The following is a 21,321-nucleotide window of genomic DNA, read 5'->3' as shown; positions in this document are numbered from 1 at the left end:
AAATTGTACTGCAAGGTACCATACCACAAAGGGAAGGCTGGGATTGAGTTTGGGGGTGATGCATAATAAGGGGGTTCAAAAAATTTGGGGGGGGGATTTTTCTTTTTTTTCCTTTTTTTTTTTCTTTTAAAATTTTCCATTTTAAGTTGGTTATTTCTGATTTATATTTAAAAGCATATAATAATGATATGGTAGGAGATACACACCAAACAGGATGTGTAAATTATTATATAATAAGTATTGTGCAATAGCAAGAAATTTTCAATTGCACAGTATTGCACAATAGCAAGAAATCTTCAATTGCACAGTATTGCGCAATAGCAAGAAATCTTCAATTGCACAGTATTGCGCAATAGCAAGAAATATCCAAATAGCACAATATTGCGCAATAGCAAGAAATTGTCAATTGTACAGTATTGCACAATAGCAAGAAATATTCAATTGCACAGTATTGTGCAAAAGAAGATACTTCGTATAAATTGCTTATTTCTTGATCAATTTCAATGGGGTTTTATTCTTGAATTCTTGGGGTTCTTTAATATGCTGAATCTAACCGTGTATTAAGTTTTTGGATTTTGGGCCCCGTTTTTAAATTGGTCCACATTGAGGTCCAAAGGGTCCAAAATTTAACTTTGTTTGATTTCATCAAAAATTGAATTATTGGGGTTCCTTGATATGCCGAATCTAACCGTGTATTTAGATTCTTAATTTTTGGTTCCGTTTTCAAATTGGTCTACATTAAGGTCCAAAGGGTCCAAAATTAAACTTAGTTTGATTTTAACAAAAATTGAATTTTTAGGGTTCTTTGATATGCTGAATCTAAACATGTATTTAGATTTTTGATTATGGGCCCAGTTTTCAAGTTGGTCCAAATCTGGTCCAAAATTAAACTTTGTTTGATTTCAACAAAAATTGAATATATGGGGTTCTTTGATATGCTGAATCTAACCATGTATTTAGATTTTTGATTTTTGGGCCCCGTTATCAACTTTGCCCACATTGAGGTCAAAAGGGTCCAAAATTAAACTTTGTTTGATTTCATCAAAAATTGAATTCTTGGGGTTCTTTGATATGCTGAATCTAACCATGTATTTAGATTTTGGATATTGGACCATAATAGGTGAATGTCCAATTTAAAATTTTTAAGTTCTTAGACCACATTCATTCTGTGTCAGAAACCTATGCTGTGTCAAATATTTAATCACAATCCAAATTCAGAGCTGTATCAAGCTTGAATGTTGTGTCCATACTTGCCCCAACTGTTCAGGGTTCGACCTCTGCGGTCGTATCAAGCTGCGCCCTGCGGAGCATTTTATTTTTAAATATTTCACAAATTCAGTTTTTGCTAAATTATCTAAAACGGACTTTCAACGCAATTATCTTTTTATTAGTGTTTTCATTGTTTTGTAAGTTTTTAAACAATAAAGGTCAATTTTACATAGAAAAATATGTGCTCATTCTTTTCGTCTGCAAAAGGAAATAATTCATACGCTGGACAAACTTGTTTATGGTTATTCAAAAATCTTTAAGATTTGCATTGACTCTCTTTAGCAAGACAAAAGACAAAAAAAAAACAAAACAAAGACGATTATGTCAAAGATATGCTATTTTTCATTTGTTTTGTTTTATTTTTTAAAGGAGGTTAGACTGCACTTGAAAACTAAGCAGGACATTGGTAATTTCGATCTAGTTATGTGTATGTAACTGTCCTTTAAATCCATGTTATTAATATATATATATTTTCAATTCGGTATAGAAATATGGCCATCGTCCTGATGTAAAATCCATTATAAATCCATGTCCTGAATATACATGAATAAATTGTCATTGTACATTAAGGTAGCAACAATGAATCATCCAATCCATATCTTCAGTGAATGAAAATAGAAATACCGCAAACTCCATATAATTTTAAAAATTTCATTGTAAAATTGAGAATGGAAATAGGGAAAATGTCAAGGAGACAACAACTCGACCAAAGAACAGAAAACAGCCGAAGGCCACCAATGGGTCTTCAACACAGCAAAAAAATCCCGCACCCGTAGGCGGGCTTCATTTTTTTTATATATACAATGAAATAAAGTCTCAACAATGTATTGAGTCTTTTGATCACTTTATCTGTTCAAATAAATTGCGGTTTTATGTCGTCTTTGTATATAAGAATAAACATGTATTTTAATTTATTTCTGTGTATGCATGAAAGTAAGATCTGTATTAAACTTTATTGTGCACTTAGGAATTTGATATAAAAGAGTTTTGACTTTTTGATATACAACGTATTAAGAAACAACAATTTATCTGCTGTATCCTAAAGTTTTGTTGACCTACTGAAGAAGAACTCTACTTTGCATAGCATGTACATTTGTTAGTGGACAGGTCAAGCTTAAAATGGCATATTGAAATAAAGTCTCTTGTGCACTTTAATTTTATCATTTATCTTTATACCACATGGATGGAACCCATGTTGGTGGACTATCAGCTCTGATTGTACCATAAGTATTCACCCACTAGGCAGCATTCGTTTCTAGTACTTGAATGATTAAAACGATACATTTTGTCTGTAAATTTCAAGTTCAGAAAATAATTAAATCATGTTCACACAAAGGTAAAATATGAGAAAAGGGCTCAAATCAAAATCGACTCGTATGCTTTGTTCGGTAATCAAGAGGTATAAATACATATATAAAATAAGGAGATGTGGTATTATTGCCCATGATACAACCATCCAATAGAGTCCAAATAAAGAGGTCTAAAGCAATTAAAGGTCACCGTATGATATTGAACAATGAGCAAATCCCATACCGTATAGGCAGCTATAAGATACCCTAATATGACAAATTTATTACAATTCAAATGAAAAACACCAAGGGCCTGATATATGACAAAACAATAAACGAAAAACAAATATGACAGCAACCACCGACAATCATTAAATTACAGGCTCCTGACTTGAGAGAGACAAATATATGATGTGGCGGTGGTGTTTCAAATATTTGTGAGCACTCAACCCTTCACCAATCTAAACCAGTGGTGTAACAGCACAGCTCATCAATCGACACGAAGCACAAAAACAAAAAACAAAAACAAAAACCACTAACATAACGACAAAAGACACCAATTGCAAGTATCGTTATAAGAGTACTCGCAGTAACTGAAAGCTAGTTCAAAGCCAAAATCCAATACTAAATAAATGATATTCTTCCTAACTAAAGTACCAATCAGTTCACATCAAACGAATATAAATATGAAATAAACAGTCTGAGACAAGCATTACCTTGTGCAAAGTAAAAGTAATGTATATTTGAATATGATAATGAAATTACATTATGAATATTTGCAACTAGCATGTTTTCCCTTGGGGTTCATTCCAGGGATATCTGGAAAACCTTTTTACTTGTGTGAACTGTAATAACACCAAATGTACAATTCAGCTTGTTTAATCTTTCTTTTGATTGTGCCTCCTATTTTTTTGTTTTTGTGGTATTCCATACTTTTGATCTCAAACATACCTGACTTAAAATTATTCCGGAAACACATGTTATGTGCCTTGATATCATTAAATGTAATATATGTTACAGGCATTTTCTAAATTTAGGCATTTTGTAAAATGACTGAATTTTCAGCAATTTATAAAATGTCTAACCTTGATAGGCATTATCTAAAATGACTAAAAATATCTTGTTTCAGTTTCAGGCAATTTGTAGAAAAAGGATATAATTGAGATGCATATGACAAAAAGTAAACACAAGGTCTTGCAAAGAACTGAATAACTATTGGTTCGGTAGAAATAATTCATTCTTCCAAAACCAGATGGGAAAGTTTTTATGTCATATGATATGTTCTTTTTAGTGAAACTATGCATTCACTCTGTATTTCAGACAGTAAATTTATGATTATTTTGTCAAAATGGCAGAAGGACAAATTGTTCTTTCAATAGAACAACAATTTTTAGAAAATCCAGATTCAAATAAATGAAGTGAAACATATAAAGCAGAGAAAAAGAAGTTTGTTTTTAATTAACTGATTGCTGTTTGTTTTCTTTCAGTAGCGAGTATTTCATGCATTTTCAAGACGCGAAGAATTTGGTTATAATTAATATGGGTAATTTCAGCAGTAGTTTAACCTGGATAAAGAACAGGAATTTCGACTGCCGCTTGAAATGAAGGTATTTTGGATAGGGACAGAAAATTCCACCTACAGAACGGTCAAAGAGTTCTTAACGTGCAGAGAGTGTTGTACTTTACTAACATGCGGCAATATATTTAATGTCCCCATTCAGAAAGAATGAGAATTTATGCATCCACATCCAAACAAATTCCCCTCTATAGCATGGATGTCGCCATACAAGGCCTTGTTTGGTTGTGATGTAAAGATATGAGTATCTTCATCTTCACTGCCTCAAGGAAATCCCTGGGTTTATGCAATCTGATGAATGAATGAGACATTAGTTAACTGTGGTAAAAATCTCGAAAATCCACCAAGAAGAGACAAAATACGGTGCATTGACAGGGTAAGCGTCTCCTGTTATAGATGCATCACCCGTCATGGGCAGATCTGCTTCAGTCCGTTAAAAGCTATAATCCAAAAGATACAAGTCAAACTAATCATGATAATGTACTTTAAATCTTTTGGGAACATATGAAAAAGAAGATATTCATGTGTGACGTGTGTACTTACTGCGAAACCCAATGTTGTCGAACATTAAGTGTTTTATCAGAAAAGAATCTGAAAAGGTAATGAAAGAGCTAAATGTGTCATGATCCAGGTATATCCAAATGTGGTCGAAGTGCTAAAACCAGATTTTACTCCAAACAATGTATTTGCAAAAAAATCTGGACAAATATTGTATAACAGTTCTGTCATCCTAACATTTTAAGAAATAACAAATAATTGTCGAGTTCTGTGCTTGTGTGAATTGGAATAATTCAGTAAAACTTAGTTTTTATTATTAAAACTCTGAAATTGCAAGCTTTAACATTCAGTAATTATCATAAATAAAACTGCTCTGTTGTTCAAATCTTTCAATTGGTTTTTTTTTAACATTTCATGCTATAAAATAATTTCAGGCATTTTGTATTGTGCGGGTGTTGTGCCACAAACGCATACTCTAATCTCTTATGTATCATATACAATTGAGAATGGAAATGGGGAATGTGTCAAAGAGACAACAACCCGACCATAGAGCAGACAACATATACATAGATACGTACACCTTTTCAGAGTCGGTTATCTCATAGATAGGATACTGTCACTATCATTTGATAGAATGTCGCCTCCGATAGCATCTTACGGGCAAGCAGGTGCTACAAACATTTTATCTATATTCGAAAGTTTACTTTAAATTGTATTCATTATCATTATATAATGATTCGAGAGAAATGAACAGTCTAAGTATTTTAGTGCTCATACTGTCTGTTGTGCCTTTGAATTCTAAATCTGTGCGACAGCTTAACTCATTTTCCAAGAGCTGTAATGGACATGTGTGTGATTATGTTGTCCAGGTGTCCACCAGTCCAGGATCAAATGGAACAGCTACTGTAACTTTCCCTAGGAAATTTATAGCTGAAATGAATGAGTTACAGGTATGCGTTTTATTTATTATTTATTATTATTATTATTATTATTATTATTATTATTATTATTATTATTATTATTAAAACATACGTATGGAAGGAGCCATAATTTTGCTCCTAAAATAAAAAAAAGTAAAAATGTAAATTTCTTTCAAAATTGAAAACTACTATAATAATTGTTGTAGAGACAAATTAATATAATGATACAACATTGACACTTCAGAGTCAATTAAAATTCAGTACAGAAAGGTTAGTTGCGATGATGTCACCATGAGGTCATAAGACACTTACATAAGGAATTGGTACTTTCCCACCAAACAACAAATAGGGGAATCTATATCCACTAAACGTGACGAAACTAAACGTATTTACCTGAAATGGCCACATGATATTTATTTTCGATAACATTAAATTAATCTACAGCATAACTAAAAAGGTTCTTTTACGCATATCTACAGATTTGAAAAGATATCTTAAAACACCATATCTTTCGGGTTAAACAGTGTCGTTATCTCGGATTGATAATCCGCTATCTCGCATTCCCAATCTATTATCTCGGATTAATAATTCGTTATTTCGGATTTGCAATCCGTTATCTCAGATTCCCAATCCGTGATCTCGGATTGATAATACGTTATCTCGGATTGATAATCCGTTATCTCGAATTGATAATCCGTTATCTCGGTTTCCCAATCAAAGGTCAAGGTCACAATGTGTCTGAAGTTTTGTCATTACCTTGTGGACAATCTAGACTCGATATGTTTTGATGAATCACAACTGTTAGACTTGATCGGTCAGGGAATAATCCGCTTCGAGTTTGTCATAGTTTATATAGACATGATGCAAGAAGGGTGGAGTCCGACTTAATCCCAGCCAAAAAGCTGAAATATGTATAACAGGAAATGTATGGCTAATTGACTTAATTTTTGTTTGAAAGCTGATCTTTAACCAATATGTTCTTCATATGCAAACTTGTCTCTCATTGACCGACATGTCCTCTACAAACTTTCCATATTTCTTACTGATGCATTGAATGTTTTCTGATTAAAAGCTGGCATTATTCTTTAACTTCACTTTCCGCTATATAGATGATGTCCTCTCACTAAATAATTCAAAGTTTGGTGATTATGTAGAACTCATCTACATCAACGAACTTGAAATAAAGGATACAACAGATACAGTTAAGTCTGCCTCATATCTTGACTTACATCTAGAAATTGACAAGAACAAAACTTTACGACAAAAGAGATGATTTCAGCTTCCCAATTGTAAACTTTCCATTTCTATGTAGCAACATTCCAGCAACACCCGCATATGGAATATATATATATCCCAGTTGATACGATATTCCAGGGCTTGTATTTCCTACCATGATTTCCTTGATAGAGGGTTGCTGCTCACAAGGAAGCTATTAAACCAAGAGTTCCAAGTGATGAAGTTGAAATCATCCCTTCAAAAATTTTACAGACGCCATCAGTTGGTTGACCGCTATGGAATATCTGTTTCAGAGATGACGACAGATATGTTCCAATTTTCGTTACCACAATCATGTCCCCTTTTCCTCGAATGTGACATAACTAATTAGACTTATCACCGGGTTTGTACTTATATGAGCAAATCGACGGGTGCCACATGTGGAGCAGGGTCTGTTTATCCTTCCGGAGCACGTGCAATCACCCCTAGTTTTATTTTAAAGGGGTTCATGTTGCTCTTGCTTTAGGTTGTTCTTTGTGCGTTCTAATTTTTCAATGTCTGTGTTGCATATACCGGTAACAGTCTTGTCTATCCTTTGTCATGATAAACCTTTCAATATCAAAATTTCACTTCTGTCAAGTTTTTGGGTTAGAAAATTTACATGACCGATGGCTTACCAATTTAATGATGTCTTAGGGTGAGATACGAGTCGATTACCAATCCGATATAGTGTGATGCCTGATCACTTGATAAAGCCTATTAACATATTTTATAGGAGTAACACGACGGGTGTCACATGTGGAGCAGGATCTGCTAACCCTTCCGAAGCACATGAGATCCCCCCGGTTTTTGGCGGGGTTCGTTTTGCTTAGTATTTAGTTTTTTATGTTGTGTTTTGTATACTGTTGTTTATCTTTTGGTCTTTTTCGTTTTTTTCATGGCGTTGTCAGTTTATTTTCGAGTTTGAATGTCCCATGGGTAACTTTATTATAGATATTCATCCGTCCGTACGTTACAAATTGGTTTTGGACTCCGTTATACAGTTTGGGATCGGTTTTGGTTGATTTTACTTTTATCGTCCCGGAGCTATAACTCTTGGTAGGCTTAAAAAATCATTAAAATTTAGTTTTCCAATGATAAAAAAGAGAACCAGTTGACTGATTGCTTAGAAAATTTTACAGGAATGTAACATTAAATAAAGATTGGATTAAATTTTCTTTCCTTTTCATTTGTTCTGTAATTATGGCCCTTGATAGATTTGAAATTGATGACATTTTGATTTAGGGATGACAAATCATGAATCACTTGAAGAAATGAAAAGGAAATTTACAATAAATGTCAAGGAAAATTTAATACAATTGACCTTGACTTTAGTTGATTTTACTCGTACTGTTAGTTATGGTCGTTGATGGTTACTGGATGGGAGAAACTTTACAAAGATGTGATCAGATGCATACAATACAAGAGGTTGGCAACTCCATTAAATAATCATTTAATTAGAGAAAATGGCACACAGCACTTACGTTTTGCATCGTACTTCTTTGAGGATAGATTTAACTATCCCCTCGCCCAACAGAGTTGAGGAGGGTGTATATAATGTTTGACAATCAGTTAGTTCGTCCGTTTTTTCCTTCGAATGTTCGTCCTGGCTAACCTTCACGTAAAGGTCTATACCAAAACTAGGTCATCTTGATCTACATTTTACGCATGAGTGACTATGGTTGATTTGCTTTAAGGTCCAGATTATAGCAAGTACTTGTCATAGATGAACGATAATCATATTTTGTCACTGAATGTGTCTTAAAAAATAACGACGTTCCATACAGGTCAATATCTAGTAACAATTGGGAATCCGAGATCAAGGATTATAAATCCAAGATCAGAGATTGGAAATCCGAAATAACAGATTATCAATCCGAGATAAAAGATTATCAATTTCAGATCCGAGATAACGAATTAGTAATCTGAGATCACATATTGAAAATTCAAGATAACGGATTGGGAAACCGATATAACGGATTAGGAAACCGAGATAGCGGATTATCGATCCGAGATAACGGATTGCGAATCCGAGATAACGGATTATTAATCCGAGATCATGGATTTGGAATCCGAGATAACGGATTATCAATCTGACAGAACAGATTATCAATCCAAGATAACGGATTATCAATCCGAGATAACGGATTATTAATCCGAGATCACGGATTGGGAAACCGAGATAACGGATTAATTTTATTTTGTATGTGTCCCTTTATGGCTACCGTAGATTTAGAACAAAATTCATTATATGAGAATTATAGTTATTTCCCTTCGAGAAATGCATGATGATTTTGGTACTTTAGAAATGTAAGCTGTATTGGATGCATGATATATTGTTTTATTACTTGTGTGGAAAAAATCACCCTTTTATTCATAAAAATATATTGATATCATTATCAAATCATCCATCTTTTGTTGTTTCGCAGATGCTTATGTCAAATCTGGCCATTGTGCTGAAATCAGACATGTTGCAAGCTAGCCATGTATTACAGGGACTGAGGAACAATTTCACGACTTTAGAACATAAGATGACACAGTCAATAAGCACTGTGAAAACTTCAGTCGAATCAAATCACAAAAGTGTAAGTGTCTCAATGCAGTTATAATTTATGTACTTTTTTTTTCAATCAGTCTTATTTTGTTTAATTCTAAGTTAAAATAGAGTGTTGATGTTGATAAATTTCAATCATTTTTCGGACTATTCTTCCTATTATTATTTCTTAATTTGCAAGCAATGTTCATACACTACAAGAAATCACCTATCTTACTTTGTTCTGTTTTTTCAGTTGTTACACGAATTGAAAGCACTGCGATCAGACGTTGATACTCTTTATGGTGTTGTTAAAGGTCGTACGCCTGGTGGTGAACCTATTATTGCGAATGTAGTCTCACTAAAATCCCAAGTTCCTATAGGTATTTTACATGTTTACATCGTTTTCGAGAAACAAAAGAACCTTAATTACATAAAAATGATCATGATAGAAAAGAAAGGGTATAGGGTATCCATCCATGACACTGAATTAGTACCAGCATATGAAGGAGACATGTTTCAATCTCCGGGTGTTAAATATATAATTGTAGTTAATACAGTTCTTAACGGTAATATTATCTATGAAGCAAAAACCAATCTAGCCTTTTTTCGTTAAATTGAGATTTAGAATAATTGATGAATTTAGTTAGAATGCTATTATTGAATAGTCAATGCGTCTGTTCATTTGTAGGAGTTATAAATTAGACAGTTTTGTTAGTATTTTCTTGGATTTTGTCGTCATTCAAACTCTTATTAATTTACGTTTGCGCACTGCATAAGTCGTGCCTTAGGAAAGTTCTGTGCGACATTTATTTCGAAATACAGCCGCCGATGTGAAAGTGAAGGATGTCATGTTAGATACCAGAAGGTTAAGCACTTTGAGCTTGCTTTCGGTATTCAAGATTAACCACAAGCTCCTACGGAAAAAGGCGGTATAAAAGTTGTCGGACCGGTAAAACGTAAAAAAAAGAAAAAAGAAAAGAAGCATGACACGCCGTATCAGGTTAAAGATGTTTTCTGAATGACTGATTTTCAGACTTGTAAAAAACAGCTTGTGAAGACAGTGCTTCCGGTAACTGTTAGCAGTCTCATCTATTAGTGTTCTTACTTGTAATTAAAATTTTGTTATTAATTATACTCAGTCTCGACGTACTAAATGGGTGTTTTTTCTGACCTGGATATTATTGTACATTCCTGTATGAAAAGTTCGATATTTCATGTATTTAAATTAAAATTGAGCGAAAAAAATCTTAAACGAAATATACACAAACTTGCAATGTACCAAATCAAAGTCAAGAAACTCGTCATGGTCCATGAGCATATCAATTTGTTTGTATTTAGATGTTGCTGGACGAACATTTAAGTCTCTTTAACATGTTTTTCTCTGTTCTAGACTCCATTTCTTACATTTGAGGTTAATGCTGCTGTATTAGTAAATATATAAAGGATATTTCAACATACAACACAATATTATATAATAAGCAATGACATAAAACTAAAGATTCACACATTTTCGAATACCATTGTCAAATGTGTATTAAACATACAAAGTAAGAAATGTATGGACATAGAAGCAAATGAGCTGTTCCTAGAATTATATAACAGAAATATCCTTGATGTACACATGCATTGCTCAATCTCCGCCTCAATCCTATGGATTGTGGTAGTACACATGCATTACTCAATCTCCGCCTCAATCCTTTAGATTGTGGTAGTACACATGCATTGCTCAATCTCCGCCTCAATCCTATAGATTGTGGTAGTACACATGCATTGCTCAATCTCCGCCTCAATCCTATAGATTGTGGTAGTACACATGCATTGCTCCGCCTCAATCCTATAGATTGTGGTAGTACACATGCATTGCTCAATCTCCGCCTCAATCCTATTGATTGTGGTAGTACACATGCATTTCTCAATCTTCGCCTCAATCCTATTGATTGTGGTAGTACTGTTTTGATTTTTAACTTACATTCACTCTAACCACTGGACACTTATTCAAGTACAAAAACTATTTTATTTCAATGTACTGATCATGTACTCAGAGTTACGCGTCCTCCACTTTAATGGATAATTAAGCATTCTACAGATTATAGTGCTTTCTTATCTATATGTCATCTGGATGCTTTAAATGGAAGTATACATATTCATTACTAAGTATATGAGACAAATGGTGTTGTAATAACATAATGTCCTAGCCACAACAGTACAGGTAACAGTGCTGTATTTGATTTATATTATTATAATATCAACCGTTGGCACATTGTGCACTCATTAGATATTCCAAACCATAGTGCCCCAACACACATTCATTCTCACCACTTTTTTCTAGACTTTGGAACTGATTGTGCTTCATTATATAAGGCGGGAGTGAATATTAGTGGTATATATTCTTTACAACCAGATCCATCGGATAACTCAACCCGATTTAATGCAGTATGTGATATGACAACAAGAGGCGGCGGATGGACACTTATTCAAGTAAATAGAATTTTTTTTTCAAAGTACTGGTCAATTAACAGAATACTGCGTTCTCCAAATGATTGATACATAATCATTGTGTCAAATTATAGTGTTATATATTACTATTGTCAACTATATGTTTTAAATGAATGCATACATGTTTACTTTATGAGACAAATGGTGTCAAAACGTCATGTTTTGCCTCAACAGTACATGTAACAGTACAGTTTTTAAATTTTATATTTAAACTATCATTATCTTGGCAAATTGTGCAGTCATTTGATATTCAAAACCATATGCATGACTTTTGATTGTACATACAAATAATTAGATTGTTTTAAGCAATCTTGATGAATAATGCTTACGAATACTGTTGACTTGGGGGAAACTGAAATTAATTTGTATTTTGCACTTTTACCAAACATAATCATGATAATTGATATGAAAATTCAAAATAAGATTGGGATGTTATATACATGATATATAACTTTTTTTCGTGGGTTAATTGTTTATTTACTTGTCTACACTATTGTTAACCATTCATTACAGAGACGTTATGATGGATCCGATGATTTCTTCAGGGGATGGAATGATTATAGGAATGGATTTGGAAATTTCTTTCATGACTTTTGGCTTGGGTTGGAAAAAATGCATATTCTTACAAAACATGGTAACAACAGAATGAGGATAGATCTTATGGACTGGGAAGAAAACTACAGGTTCGCAGAATTTGATTACGTTACAATCAACGACGAAACAGATAAATACCGTATCTTAGCTGGTGGATATTCCGGAACAGCTGGGGATCCTTTTCACACGCAGTATTATCAACAACGAATGCAAAGTATGCAGTTCTCGACCTTTGACAATGATAATGATTTCGACCAGGGTGGAAACTGTGCAAAAAGCTATAACTCTGGGTGGTGGTTTTCGAATTGTTTTATCGTTAATTTGAATGGAGTATGGTACCCAACATCTAAATATTATGGTAGTACTTGTAATGGCATTGTATGGGACATGTGGTCTAACCATACTAATTGCTACTCTCTCAAGAATGCAGAAATAAGATTCAGACCAGAAACGTTTTAGAGATGGAATGCAAAGCATAAAAAGCATTAAAGTAAAAAAAAGTTCCATAATTGCCCTAAGGCAAAGTTAACTTTCGATGAATTTGGCCATATAAATCCTCCCGTATTTAGGTATTTATACAGCTTTAGCTTTTAGGTGTTCCGGTCGAAAGTAAATCCAAATACACACTTCGGATGCATGAAGTTTTGAAATTTTATTTTCATTTTGTATTAAACTTGACGTTCTACCTAAAAATCACTTGAGGTGCATGGTGATTTGCATTAGAATTTATTATTAAACTGTTCAACTCATGCATTGAAAAATTCATAATATAAAAGAAAAAATAAAGCCACAAGCAAACTATGTCATATATATCATATGTCCCTCTGCTTTTTATTTTTCAGTCTTTTGTTTGTGCACGCAAGTGATAGCTATTCATGTAATAAATTCAAAGGTAAAAATTTCAGACTGCATCGAAATCTTTTCCTGAGATATGTTTTATATAAGTTGATGAACAAATTGTCTGATTTTGCAATTTTCCTGGTTGGCTTTAATATATTTTATTGTAGTTACAGAAATTCATTTTATGCACGATTTGCAATTGATGAAAACTTATATTGTTCAAATTGGTGCTCGAATCCTAACGTTTGAAATACTTATTTTATCAAACATTGAAGAGCAATAAACGAAACTGAACACAATAAAAAGGATCCAGATAAGTAAAGAATACCGTTGCGTCAAGAAAACAATCATCACATTGTACATCTTTCTGTCAAATACCGTTATCATAGAAAAATATGTTAGGAAAAACACTGGACAGCGGGCCGGTAGTCTAAGGAACATACAAAATGAAATACAATGAAAAAAGTTATATTCCCTTTACAATAATGACCTACAACAAGAATAAAACCTATCTATAATAGTACGTAAGTAGACCTATTCTTTTGTTTCGCTTCTTCCACTTTCAGTTTAGGTTAATCAGTTTGATCTATTGTCCTAAAACTGGCAATGTGATTTCTCATCATCACTTTTAAATGATTCTTTCAGATTATCTAGGGAATTGTTTGGAAAGGGAAAAATAACGAAAGTCCTTCACTTCATCCTATTCCGATTTTCCTAAGCACTTGGTCAACTGACCAAAGTTACGACAAAAAATCCACAACATATCAAAACAACATAGCACCACAACGTAACTAACGTAAACAAGATTCGACAAAAATACACAAACAGTTCAAACAAAACGCACCACAACGTGAAATGCTAAGTAAATTGGTCTTAGACTTACAAAAGTGTGCCTATGACAAACGGAATAATGAAACCGATAATTTTAGCATACGTTATTATAACTACAACCTCTTTATAATTTCTAAAACCGAAATTTGTAAGAAAAAAAAACATATTTAGCAGTTCCACATGGTTACGATTTCGGGAAAACTCCTGGTAGATATATAAAGGGGAATACGCTGAATGATATTAATAGTTAAATTACTCTTAAATGATTTATTAGTAAAGAATATTATATGGGAAACAGAGAGAAAGATTCCAAGAACAATCACAAACCGTATCTCGAACCATTTTACAAAGACCAAAAGATGATCTGAACGAATCCAGATAAAAGTTTGGTTGAACTCGGCTGATGCAGAAGTAAGGCAGTTCCTGCTTTAATTTACCAGCGACACCCGTCACTTGGCTAAAGATATATACAAAATCATGCTATTAATGGCATTCGATGATGCAATAAACGAGGAAAGCAGAACAGGAATGTGCCAAAGACAAGTGAAACATATTCTCTATGACACAAATATTCCATGACAGTCAAAATGCAACTAATTCATGATTGCATCCGTAAATGACTGAAGTTCTACTATTAAGAACCTTTCGTTCAAACGGTTCCTTGTTCGTCAAATCATTTTCAGAAAAACAAATCTTGGACTATGGTGTAAACTCGGAGATGCGTTGTTCATATGCATCTGCTGCTAGAATTTATGCTATATAAAATGGAAATTTCACAATGGGAAATCAATTGAAGTAATGTTATTTTTTTGTTGAGGAGATAAGTTATCAACCTTCTCTCACCACCATATTCGACAGGTTTATAGAGTTGTGAAGCAGAGGGATTAGACGGCTGTTTGTTGAAACTCGTCCATCAAACGTATCAAAATTTTTATCAAAAATTAAAGCCGTAAGCATCTTTATGTCAGTCTCAAAGTATGGTATGTAAGTCGCATCCTAGAAAGAGATCTTTCTATTAACTATTACCATTGTTAAGGAAATTTAGTCTGACTGTTTCTTTCAAAATGTCTTCAGTTTTGAATGATGGAAATTATGTAAAGCATATATAGAGAGATCAAATATCTGATATTGCACGCAGACAGGAACTTAGCCTGTGTGGATTTAATTTTTTACTACCCACATCTTACTAATATTATCTCTAGATAGATAGGTTTAAAGTTATCCTAAATTCTGGATATGATAGTTAGATGTTACACGTTGTAAATACAGCTGTTTCACAAACTACGCCTCTTTTGTGGAGAAATTAAATATTCATAGATATTTTGTTTTGTTTCCCTACTGGTACCCAGATATATTTTTTATGATTCATCTCGTAGAGACACAACTTGAGAATGTTACCAGTATAAATACACATGGATAGCGACCAAATTGAATTTTGAGGAAGACCCAAAGTGAAGGGAGGGGTAGTACAGAATTTCAGTACAAGTTTAAACTTTTAGAAGTTAGAGGCATATAAATGTTCAAGTATGCCACACAGCCCTACGTTTTGACTTCTGAAATAATTTTTTAGTGCAAATAAACTTTCTATTCTAGGATTTTTTTTTTAACGAAAATTCAAAGTAAAAGTTGCACAGTTTTAGTCGTAAAAGAAGTTCCTATGGGAAATTGCATTGTCTATATTTACAGAAGTGCAACCTATATTGGGTGAAAAAAGAGAACATGTAGAATTTCACCAAATCTGATTATCTTCAGAGATTTTAATGAAATTAATTCAAATATAAAGTTTTATAAATGTTTCATGAAGATTGAGAAAATCCTGGGCATTAAATATGATTACTCAGCATAGGTTTACAGTTTACAGTATGCATAGTTTACCTAAAGCCCTGTATGCGAAGTAAATTCATAAAATATGCATACCCTTACTGAAAAATCAGCCTTCTGGCGAACTGTTGCGGTATATTTGCCGCACACACAGCGGTAAGGTTGCTGCAAATAGTTTGAGGCGACATTTTACCATGCAAATGAAGGTTGCGGCAGACTTGCCGCAAAGTTTGATAGCCTTACATAGTTTATAGCAAACTTCTAGCGACTATTTGTGGTGAACCTCTGGTGAACTTTGATAGTCTTATACAGTTTGTTGGGAACTTCTGGCAAATCAAATATGCTAACCATGCTTTGTGGCAACTTTTCTGTTAATTCTTTTTCAAAAGTGTACGTCCCATTCAAAACATGCAGATAGGGATCACAATTTAAATTGTATTATATGACCAATAATTGTTATTTACCTGTTGATCAAAATTTCATTTTTAAAGAAATGTGAAAGAGAGAAATATAAATTGTGACCACAAAAAAAAAAAAAAAAAAAAAAAAAAAAAACAGAAAACTAAATATATATTATATGTATAGAGGTATAGATGTATGTATATCTATTAATTCACTCAGTGCAGAATTCACAATGAGCTAATTAATTTCTCAACAGATTCATATGTATGAAAAAATCAAGAACAAAACTGTTTTTATAATGGTCAATTATAAAGAAACTGGGGTTTAGGCATCCTTTCAGATATGTGTTATTTAATTTATTATACTGAATATTCTGTTATTACTGTCTATTAAATTTCAAATTCAAAGTAATAAACTATGTCGTCTTGTACATAACAATCATCCGTATTTATTTAAGCGCACCCTTGAGCAAGCGTCTCCGTGAAGGTTAATAGAGTATTTTCCATGGGATAGAGTAAATTGTCTCCCTCGTATTAACCAATCAAAATCTGGCATTTTGACATGAAGTATAATAGAATCAAATAACTCCTCTCTTTTTTTTTAAAAATGTCACATTCAGTTAGAATGTTTCATTTTTACAATTACATGACAGTAAGCAAATGTAAATCCGGATCCGGATATTTTGCTTACGCCGACTCGGGTTGTTTTTCAACACTCCATGAAAATGAAACTAAATTTGTTCAAGCGAAGAAATAGGTTAGTCATAAAAATATTACTTATTACATAAATTACAGTTTAAGTTACCGCATATATCGTGATTTTAACATAAACATTTATTGCTGCGTTTTGCATGTGATCAACTGAAACTCAATACCCATAGGGCTTTCGCACCCAGACGTTTTAAAAAATACTATGACGTGGTACAAAATTGTGGATGTGGCATAAAATATATGAATAACCAGAGGTAATTTGCTCCAACGCATGTGCATCTTGATTTCAGCTGCTTTGTCCAAATAAATAGGAAAAAGACAAAATCTCAGAAGAATTTGCAGTCAAATACCCGCAATTAGAATTGGGTGTAAATTCAAACGAAATGAAACAAAAACTAACGTGATATATATTGGGATGAAAATACACTGTGATCCCGGATTATGCAGCATGAGATCTTTTTCATTAAATAATAAAACCATGTCAGATATCTGAAAATACCAAGCCACCAAATTTGATATTTGAAGTAAGACGTTTTGTGGACAGGTTCACTCAATAGATTTGGAAACTTTGGGGTCCTCGCGATTTTTTTGTTTTTATGTCAGACACCTTGACGAGAACGTAAGTGTACTTGTAAAATGAGAATTAATGAAGGACAACTATAAAAACTTTTAATTTTTTGTTTGGCAATTAATACAGTACTTGTTTAATATAGCAAAATTTGGTTAGAAATCTAGTTATGTTACTCAATTTTTGATTATTTATCAATGAATATAACTAATATTGATTACAGAATTCTTCTTATTTCTGGATTTGATGAGCCTGGATATATATATATGGCTTGTGGCGGTGGTTGTTGTTGTAATTACGTGCGCTATCAGGTCGGTATCGTGTGTATTAACATTTTATATCACTTTAAAAAAAAAATAGTATGAACTAGTTGCAGAGATTTGTGATCCTCAGACTTAATGTGTTATTCTTAAAATTTTTATCCATTCTTAAAATGCACTCATCCTTTTTAACATTTTGAAGTATGGGTTCCAAATTGCAACTGAAGAAGTTTCAAAAATTTAAAAACTGAATAAATACTTGGTGCTTACATGTAACTATTGTTATATGGTTTTTTATCCTGTTAAATCGTTCAAAACTTTAAGGATAGGTAATTCTTTTATTTGTTACAGATAAATATGGACAATGTCACAAAAATAAATTTATAGATATAGATAATTATTATCTGTTTACCTTAGACTGCATATGTATATAAGTCGACTGTTCCATTTATCCAGGTTTATATTTAACCTTTAAGATATCGGATGTTATTCATTTGTCTGTTATAACAAACATTTGTCAAAGGTACTTGTTGACAAAATTGCCCCCACTTCCTTTTTATATCTTTAGTTGTTCTTTTATGTAATTTTTAATTGCATGTTTGGCTAGAAGGTACCAAATGGTAGCAAAAAATAAATGCATAAAAAAAAGTTAAAAACAAACAACAGTAAAAAGAGACGAACCAAATAAAGACAATAGTCGAAGACCTACAATTCATAATTGACAAACAAAATCTAACGATTGAGCAAACGAAACCCAATATAAGCCAGGTTGACCACAGGTTCTAAAAAACGAGGTTCCAGTCCAACTAGTGACACCCATAATGTTGCACGTGATCCGTACAAACCGAAAATAAGTTATAATCAGAAATAAGGTATGTCGCTGAAAAGGGGACGGTGGCTATCTATTGGTGGATTATTTGGTTCTTTAACAAAATGAGCCATTTCTTGCAGAACAAAAAAAAAGGTCCTGCATCTTTACTGAAATTATTATTACACTGTCAAATCATCAAGCAAATCATTGTTGCTTAATGATATGGCGAGGTAATAATAATAATTCAAATAAAGAACAAACAATTTATTTCTTAATTAAAAACGAGTTTCACATGTTATCCAGCAAAACACATTTGCTTTATCTCTTTAAGGTAAAAAAGTGTAAAAATTTCTTTTTCTGTTTTCTTTAAAGAAGTTATGTTTTTTTTCTATCTATCAGGTTTAACATGATGACGTCAAAAACTCTCTGCGAAGCTTGTGATTTCAGGGGTATCAAACAAGAAGCACTGGTGTGGTGTCATGATTGTGAAGAGGCTTTTTGTTCAAACTGTGCAGAACACCATAGCAGCGCTAGGAAAACACGAGAACATATGGTCATATCAATGGATAATTACTCGAAACTACCTCCTATCATCAGGAAATTGAGCTCACACTGCGAACAACATAACGCACAGTTTCAGAATTACTGCATTATTCATGAGCAGTTATGTTGTAGAAAGTGTATCGATCCTTTACACAGTCGCTGTACTAGTCTGCCAGCTGTTGATGATTTCCTGAAAGATACCAAAAGATCATTTTTGACTGAGCAGTTGTCAGAGGGTTTCAAAGATATTCATTCTTTTTGTGAACATATGGTCAAAGAAAAGACACAGAACTTAAGAGAGCTTCACTTTGAAAGCAATCGAATTGAAAACAGAATCAAGCAGATGCGAAAACAGTTAGATATTATAGAAGCACAACGGAAAACTGCTTTATCAAACCATAAATCAAATATCAATAAAGTTGTCGAACAACTCACTGAACACCTTCAATATGCCGGAGAATTTAATGACAGTTTATCTTTTATCACAGAAAATGCATCCAATATTCAGGTGTTTTTAGCGTCGAAAAAGTTTGAACAGGACTTGCAGAAAGCAGAGGAATCTGTCACTTCTCTACAAACACGAGGCGCTTTGAGTAATGTTGTTTTCTGTTTAGATGATATTATGGTTAAGAATATAGATAGGAGTGATATCAAACTTGGTTCTTTTTCTGTAAAAACTTTACAAGCAAGTAAAACGTATGTTAAACGAAAAACCAAGGAAATACAAATGTTCATGGTTACACGAAAACCTACAATCAACAGTGTCAAACTTACTTTACTACGAAAATTATCATTACCAGATGGCATGAGTGTAACGGGGTGTTTATTACTACCTAGAGGGGGTATTATTATCACAGGTGATTTCTATGTTGTATTTCTAGATTCAAACGGTAGTGTGAATAAGAAACTGCAGCTAAGAATGGCGTACGATGTCACGTGTATAGATGATAACAGGATTGCAGTCACTGATGATGCCGAAATAACATTCATTGATAGGAAACAAAAAGAAGTTATTAAACGCGTACGAGCTGAAGGTTACTGTTTTGGTATTTCACATTCTAATGGATCGATTATCTATACAACGGATAAATCTAAAGTCAAGAAAATGGATTTGCACACAGATGTTATTAGTACGCTAAATGTAGGAGACCCGATCTTTCAGTCTTATGTAGTAGGATCTGAAAATAAGATTTTCTATTCGAACTGGCAGGAACACACTGTTATCTGTTACGATATTAATGGTTCTGCTCTTTGGAAATTCAAGGACGAAACTGTTCTGCGAAATCCAAGCGGAATATCAGTCGACAAAAATTATAATGTTTTCGTGGCCGGGCTAAATTCTAACAACGTCGTCATTATCTCACATAATGGCAATCAGTTCAAACAAATACCATTGGATGGAGATGGTATAAGCAATCCAAGGGCGATAAGTCTCGATAAAGAAAATAAATTGATGTTAGTTTGCTCAGAGAGATCACGCGGTGCAATTTATAAAATTGAATAAACACTTTGCTGGTCGTCATATATCAATGCCTTTACATTATTTTGTATTTGATTATGTTATTCTATTTTATATATGATTGCAGTATACATTTTTGTAAATTGTTTTTACCATGGTATAAACCAAAATCAAGGATAAGCTGATCCAACAAATACACACCACCACCCTGAATCCGCCACTGCCTTGTTCTAAGTGATTACATCATTGGACAGGAATATATATCTAAATATCAACTATATATTTGAGCACCAAGTACTGTAAACCAACTAATTTTCGTAAGCGGTTTATTTTCGCAAGTTTCGCATGTAGAAATATAACGCGAATATAAATCGTCGCGAATATGTAAAACTTGGGTCTTTCCTTATCTAACTACATCAAGTAAATTAGAAAATCGCGCAATTTAATCGCCATGAAGTGGACTAGAAAGGGCTAAACGCGAAATAAAGTATCCTCGAAAATAAGTTGGTTAAAAGTATCTTAAAACGAAGATCAAATTGTAAATGTATCAATCAAAAACAACAGAGACGCCATCAACATGTAAATACCAGAGTGACATTTCTCTGAGATATCCGAAAATGCAATGGAAGTGATAATTCACTTTG

General features: G+C 33.1%; 2 protein-coding genes across 3 annotated transcripts; both read left to right on the top strand.

The window, feature by feature from the left end:
• The first annotated feature begins 2,917 nt into the window (after positions 1-2,917).
• LOC127725511 (fibrinogen-like protein 1) lies at positions 2,918-13,413 on the top strand. Its single transcript, XM_052232539.1, has 5 exons — positions 2,918-5,582; positions 9,236-9,391; positions 9,596-9,722; positions 11,672-11,820; positions 12,352-13,413. The coding sequence occupies exons 1-5, from the start codon at positions 5,379-5,381 to the stop codon at positions 12,889-12,891; spliced, it is 1,176 nt and encodes a 391-aa protein (XP_052088499.1). The 5' UTR covers positions 2,918-5,378; the 3' UTR covers positions 12,892-13,413.
• Positions 13,414-17,038: 3,625 nt separating this feature from the next.
• On the top strand, positions 17,039-20,808 carry LOC127725510 (uncharacterized). 2 transcript variants are annotated; one of them, XM_052232536.1, is made up of 3 exons: positions 17,039-17,082; positions 17,828-17,915; positions 19,075-20,808. In XM_052232536.1, the coding sequence occupies exons 2-3, from the start codon at positions 17,851-17,853 to the stop codon at positions 20,720-20,722; spliced, it is 1,713 nt and encodes a 570-aa protein (XP_052088496.1). In that variant the 5' UTR covers positions 17,039-17,082; positions 17,828-17,850; the 3' UTR covers positions 20,723-20,808. The 2 variants fall into 2 exon arrangements, with proteins under 2 accessions (XP_052088496.1, XP_052088497.1); XM_052232537.1 differs by lacking the exon at positions 17,828-17,915.
• Positions 20,809-21,321: the final 513 nt, after the last annotated feature.

The sequence above is a fragment of the Mytilus californianus genome, unplaced genomic scaffold (genome assembly GCF_021869535.1).
Source record: "Mytilus californianus isolate M0D057914Y unplaced genomic scaffold, xbMytCali1.0.p SCAF_15, whole genome shotgun sequence".
Taxonomy (NCBI): Eukaryota; Metazoa; Mollusca; class Bivalvia; order Mytilida; family Mytilidae; genus Mytilus; species Mytilus californianus.
This window is presented reverse-complemented; position numbering and strand designations above follow the sequence as displayed.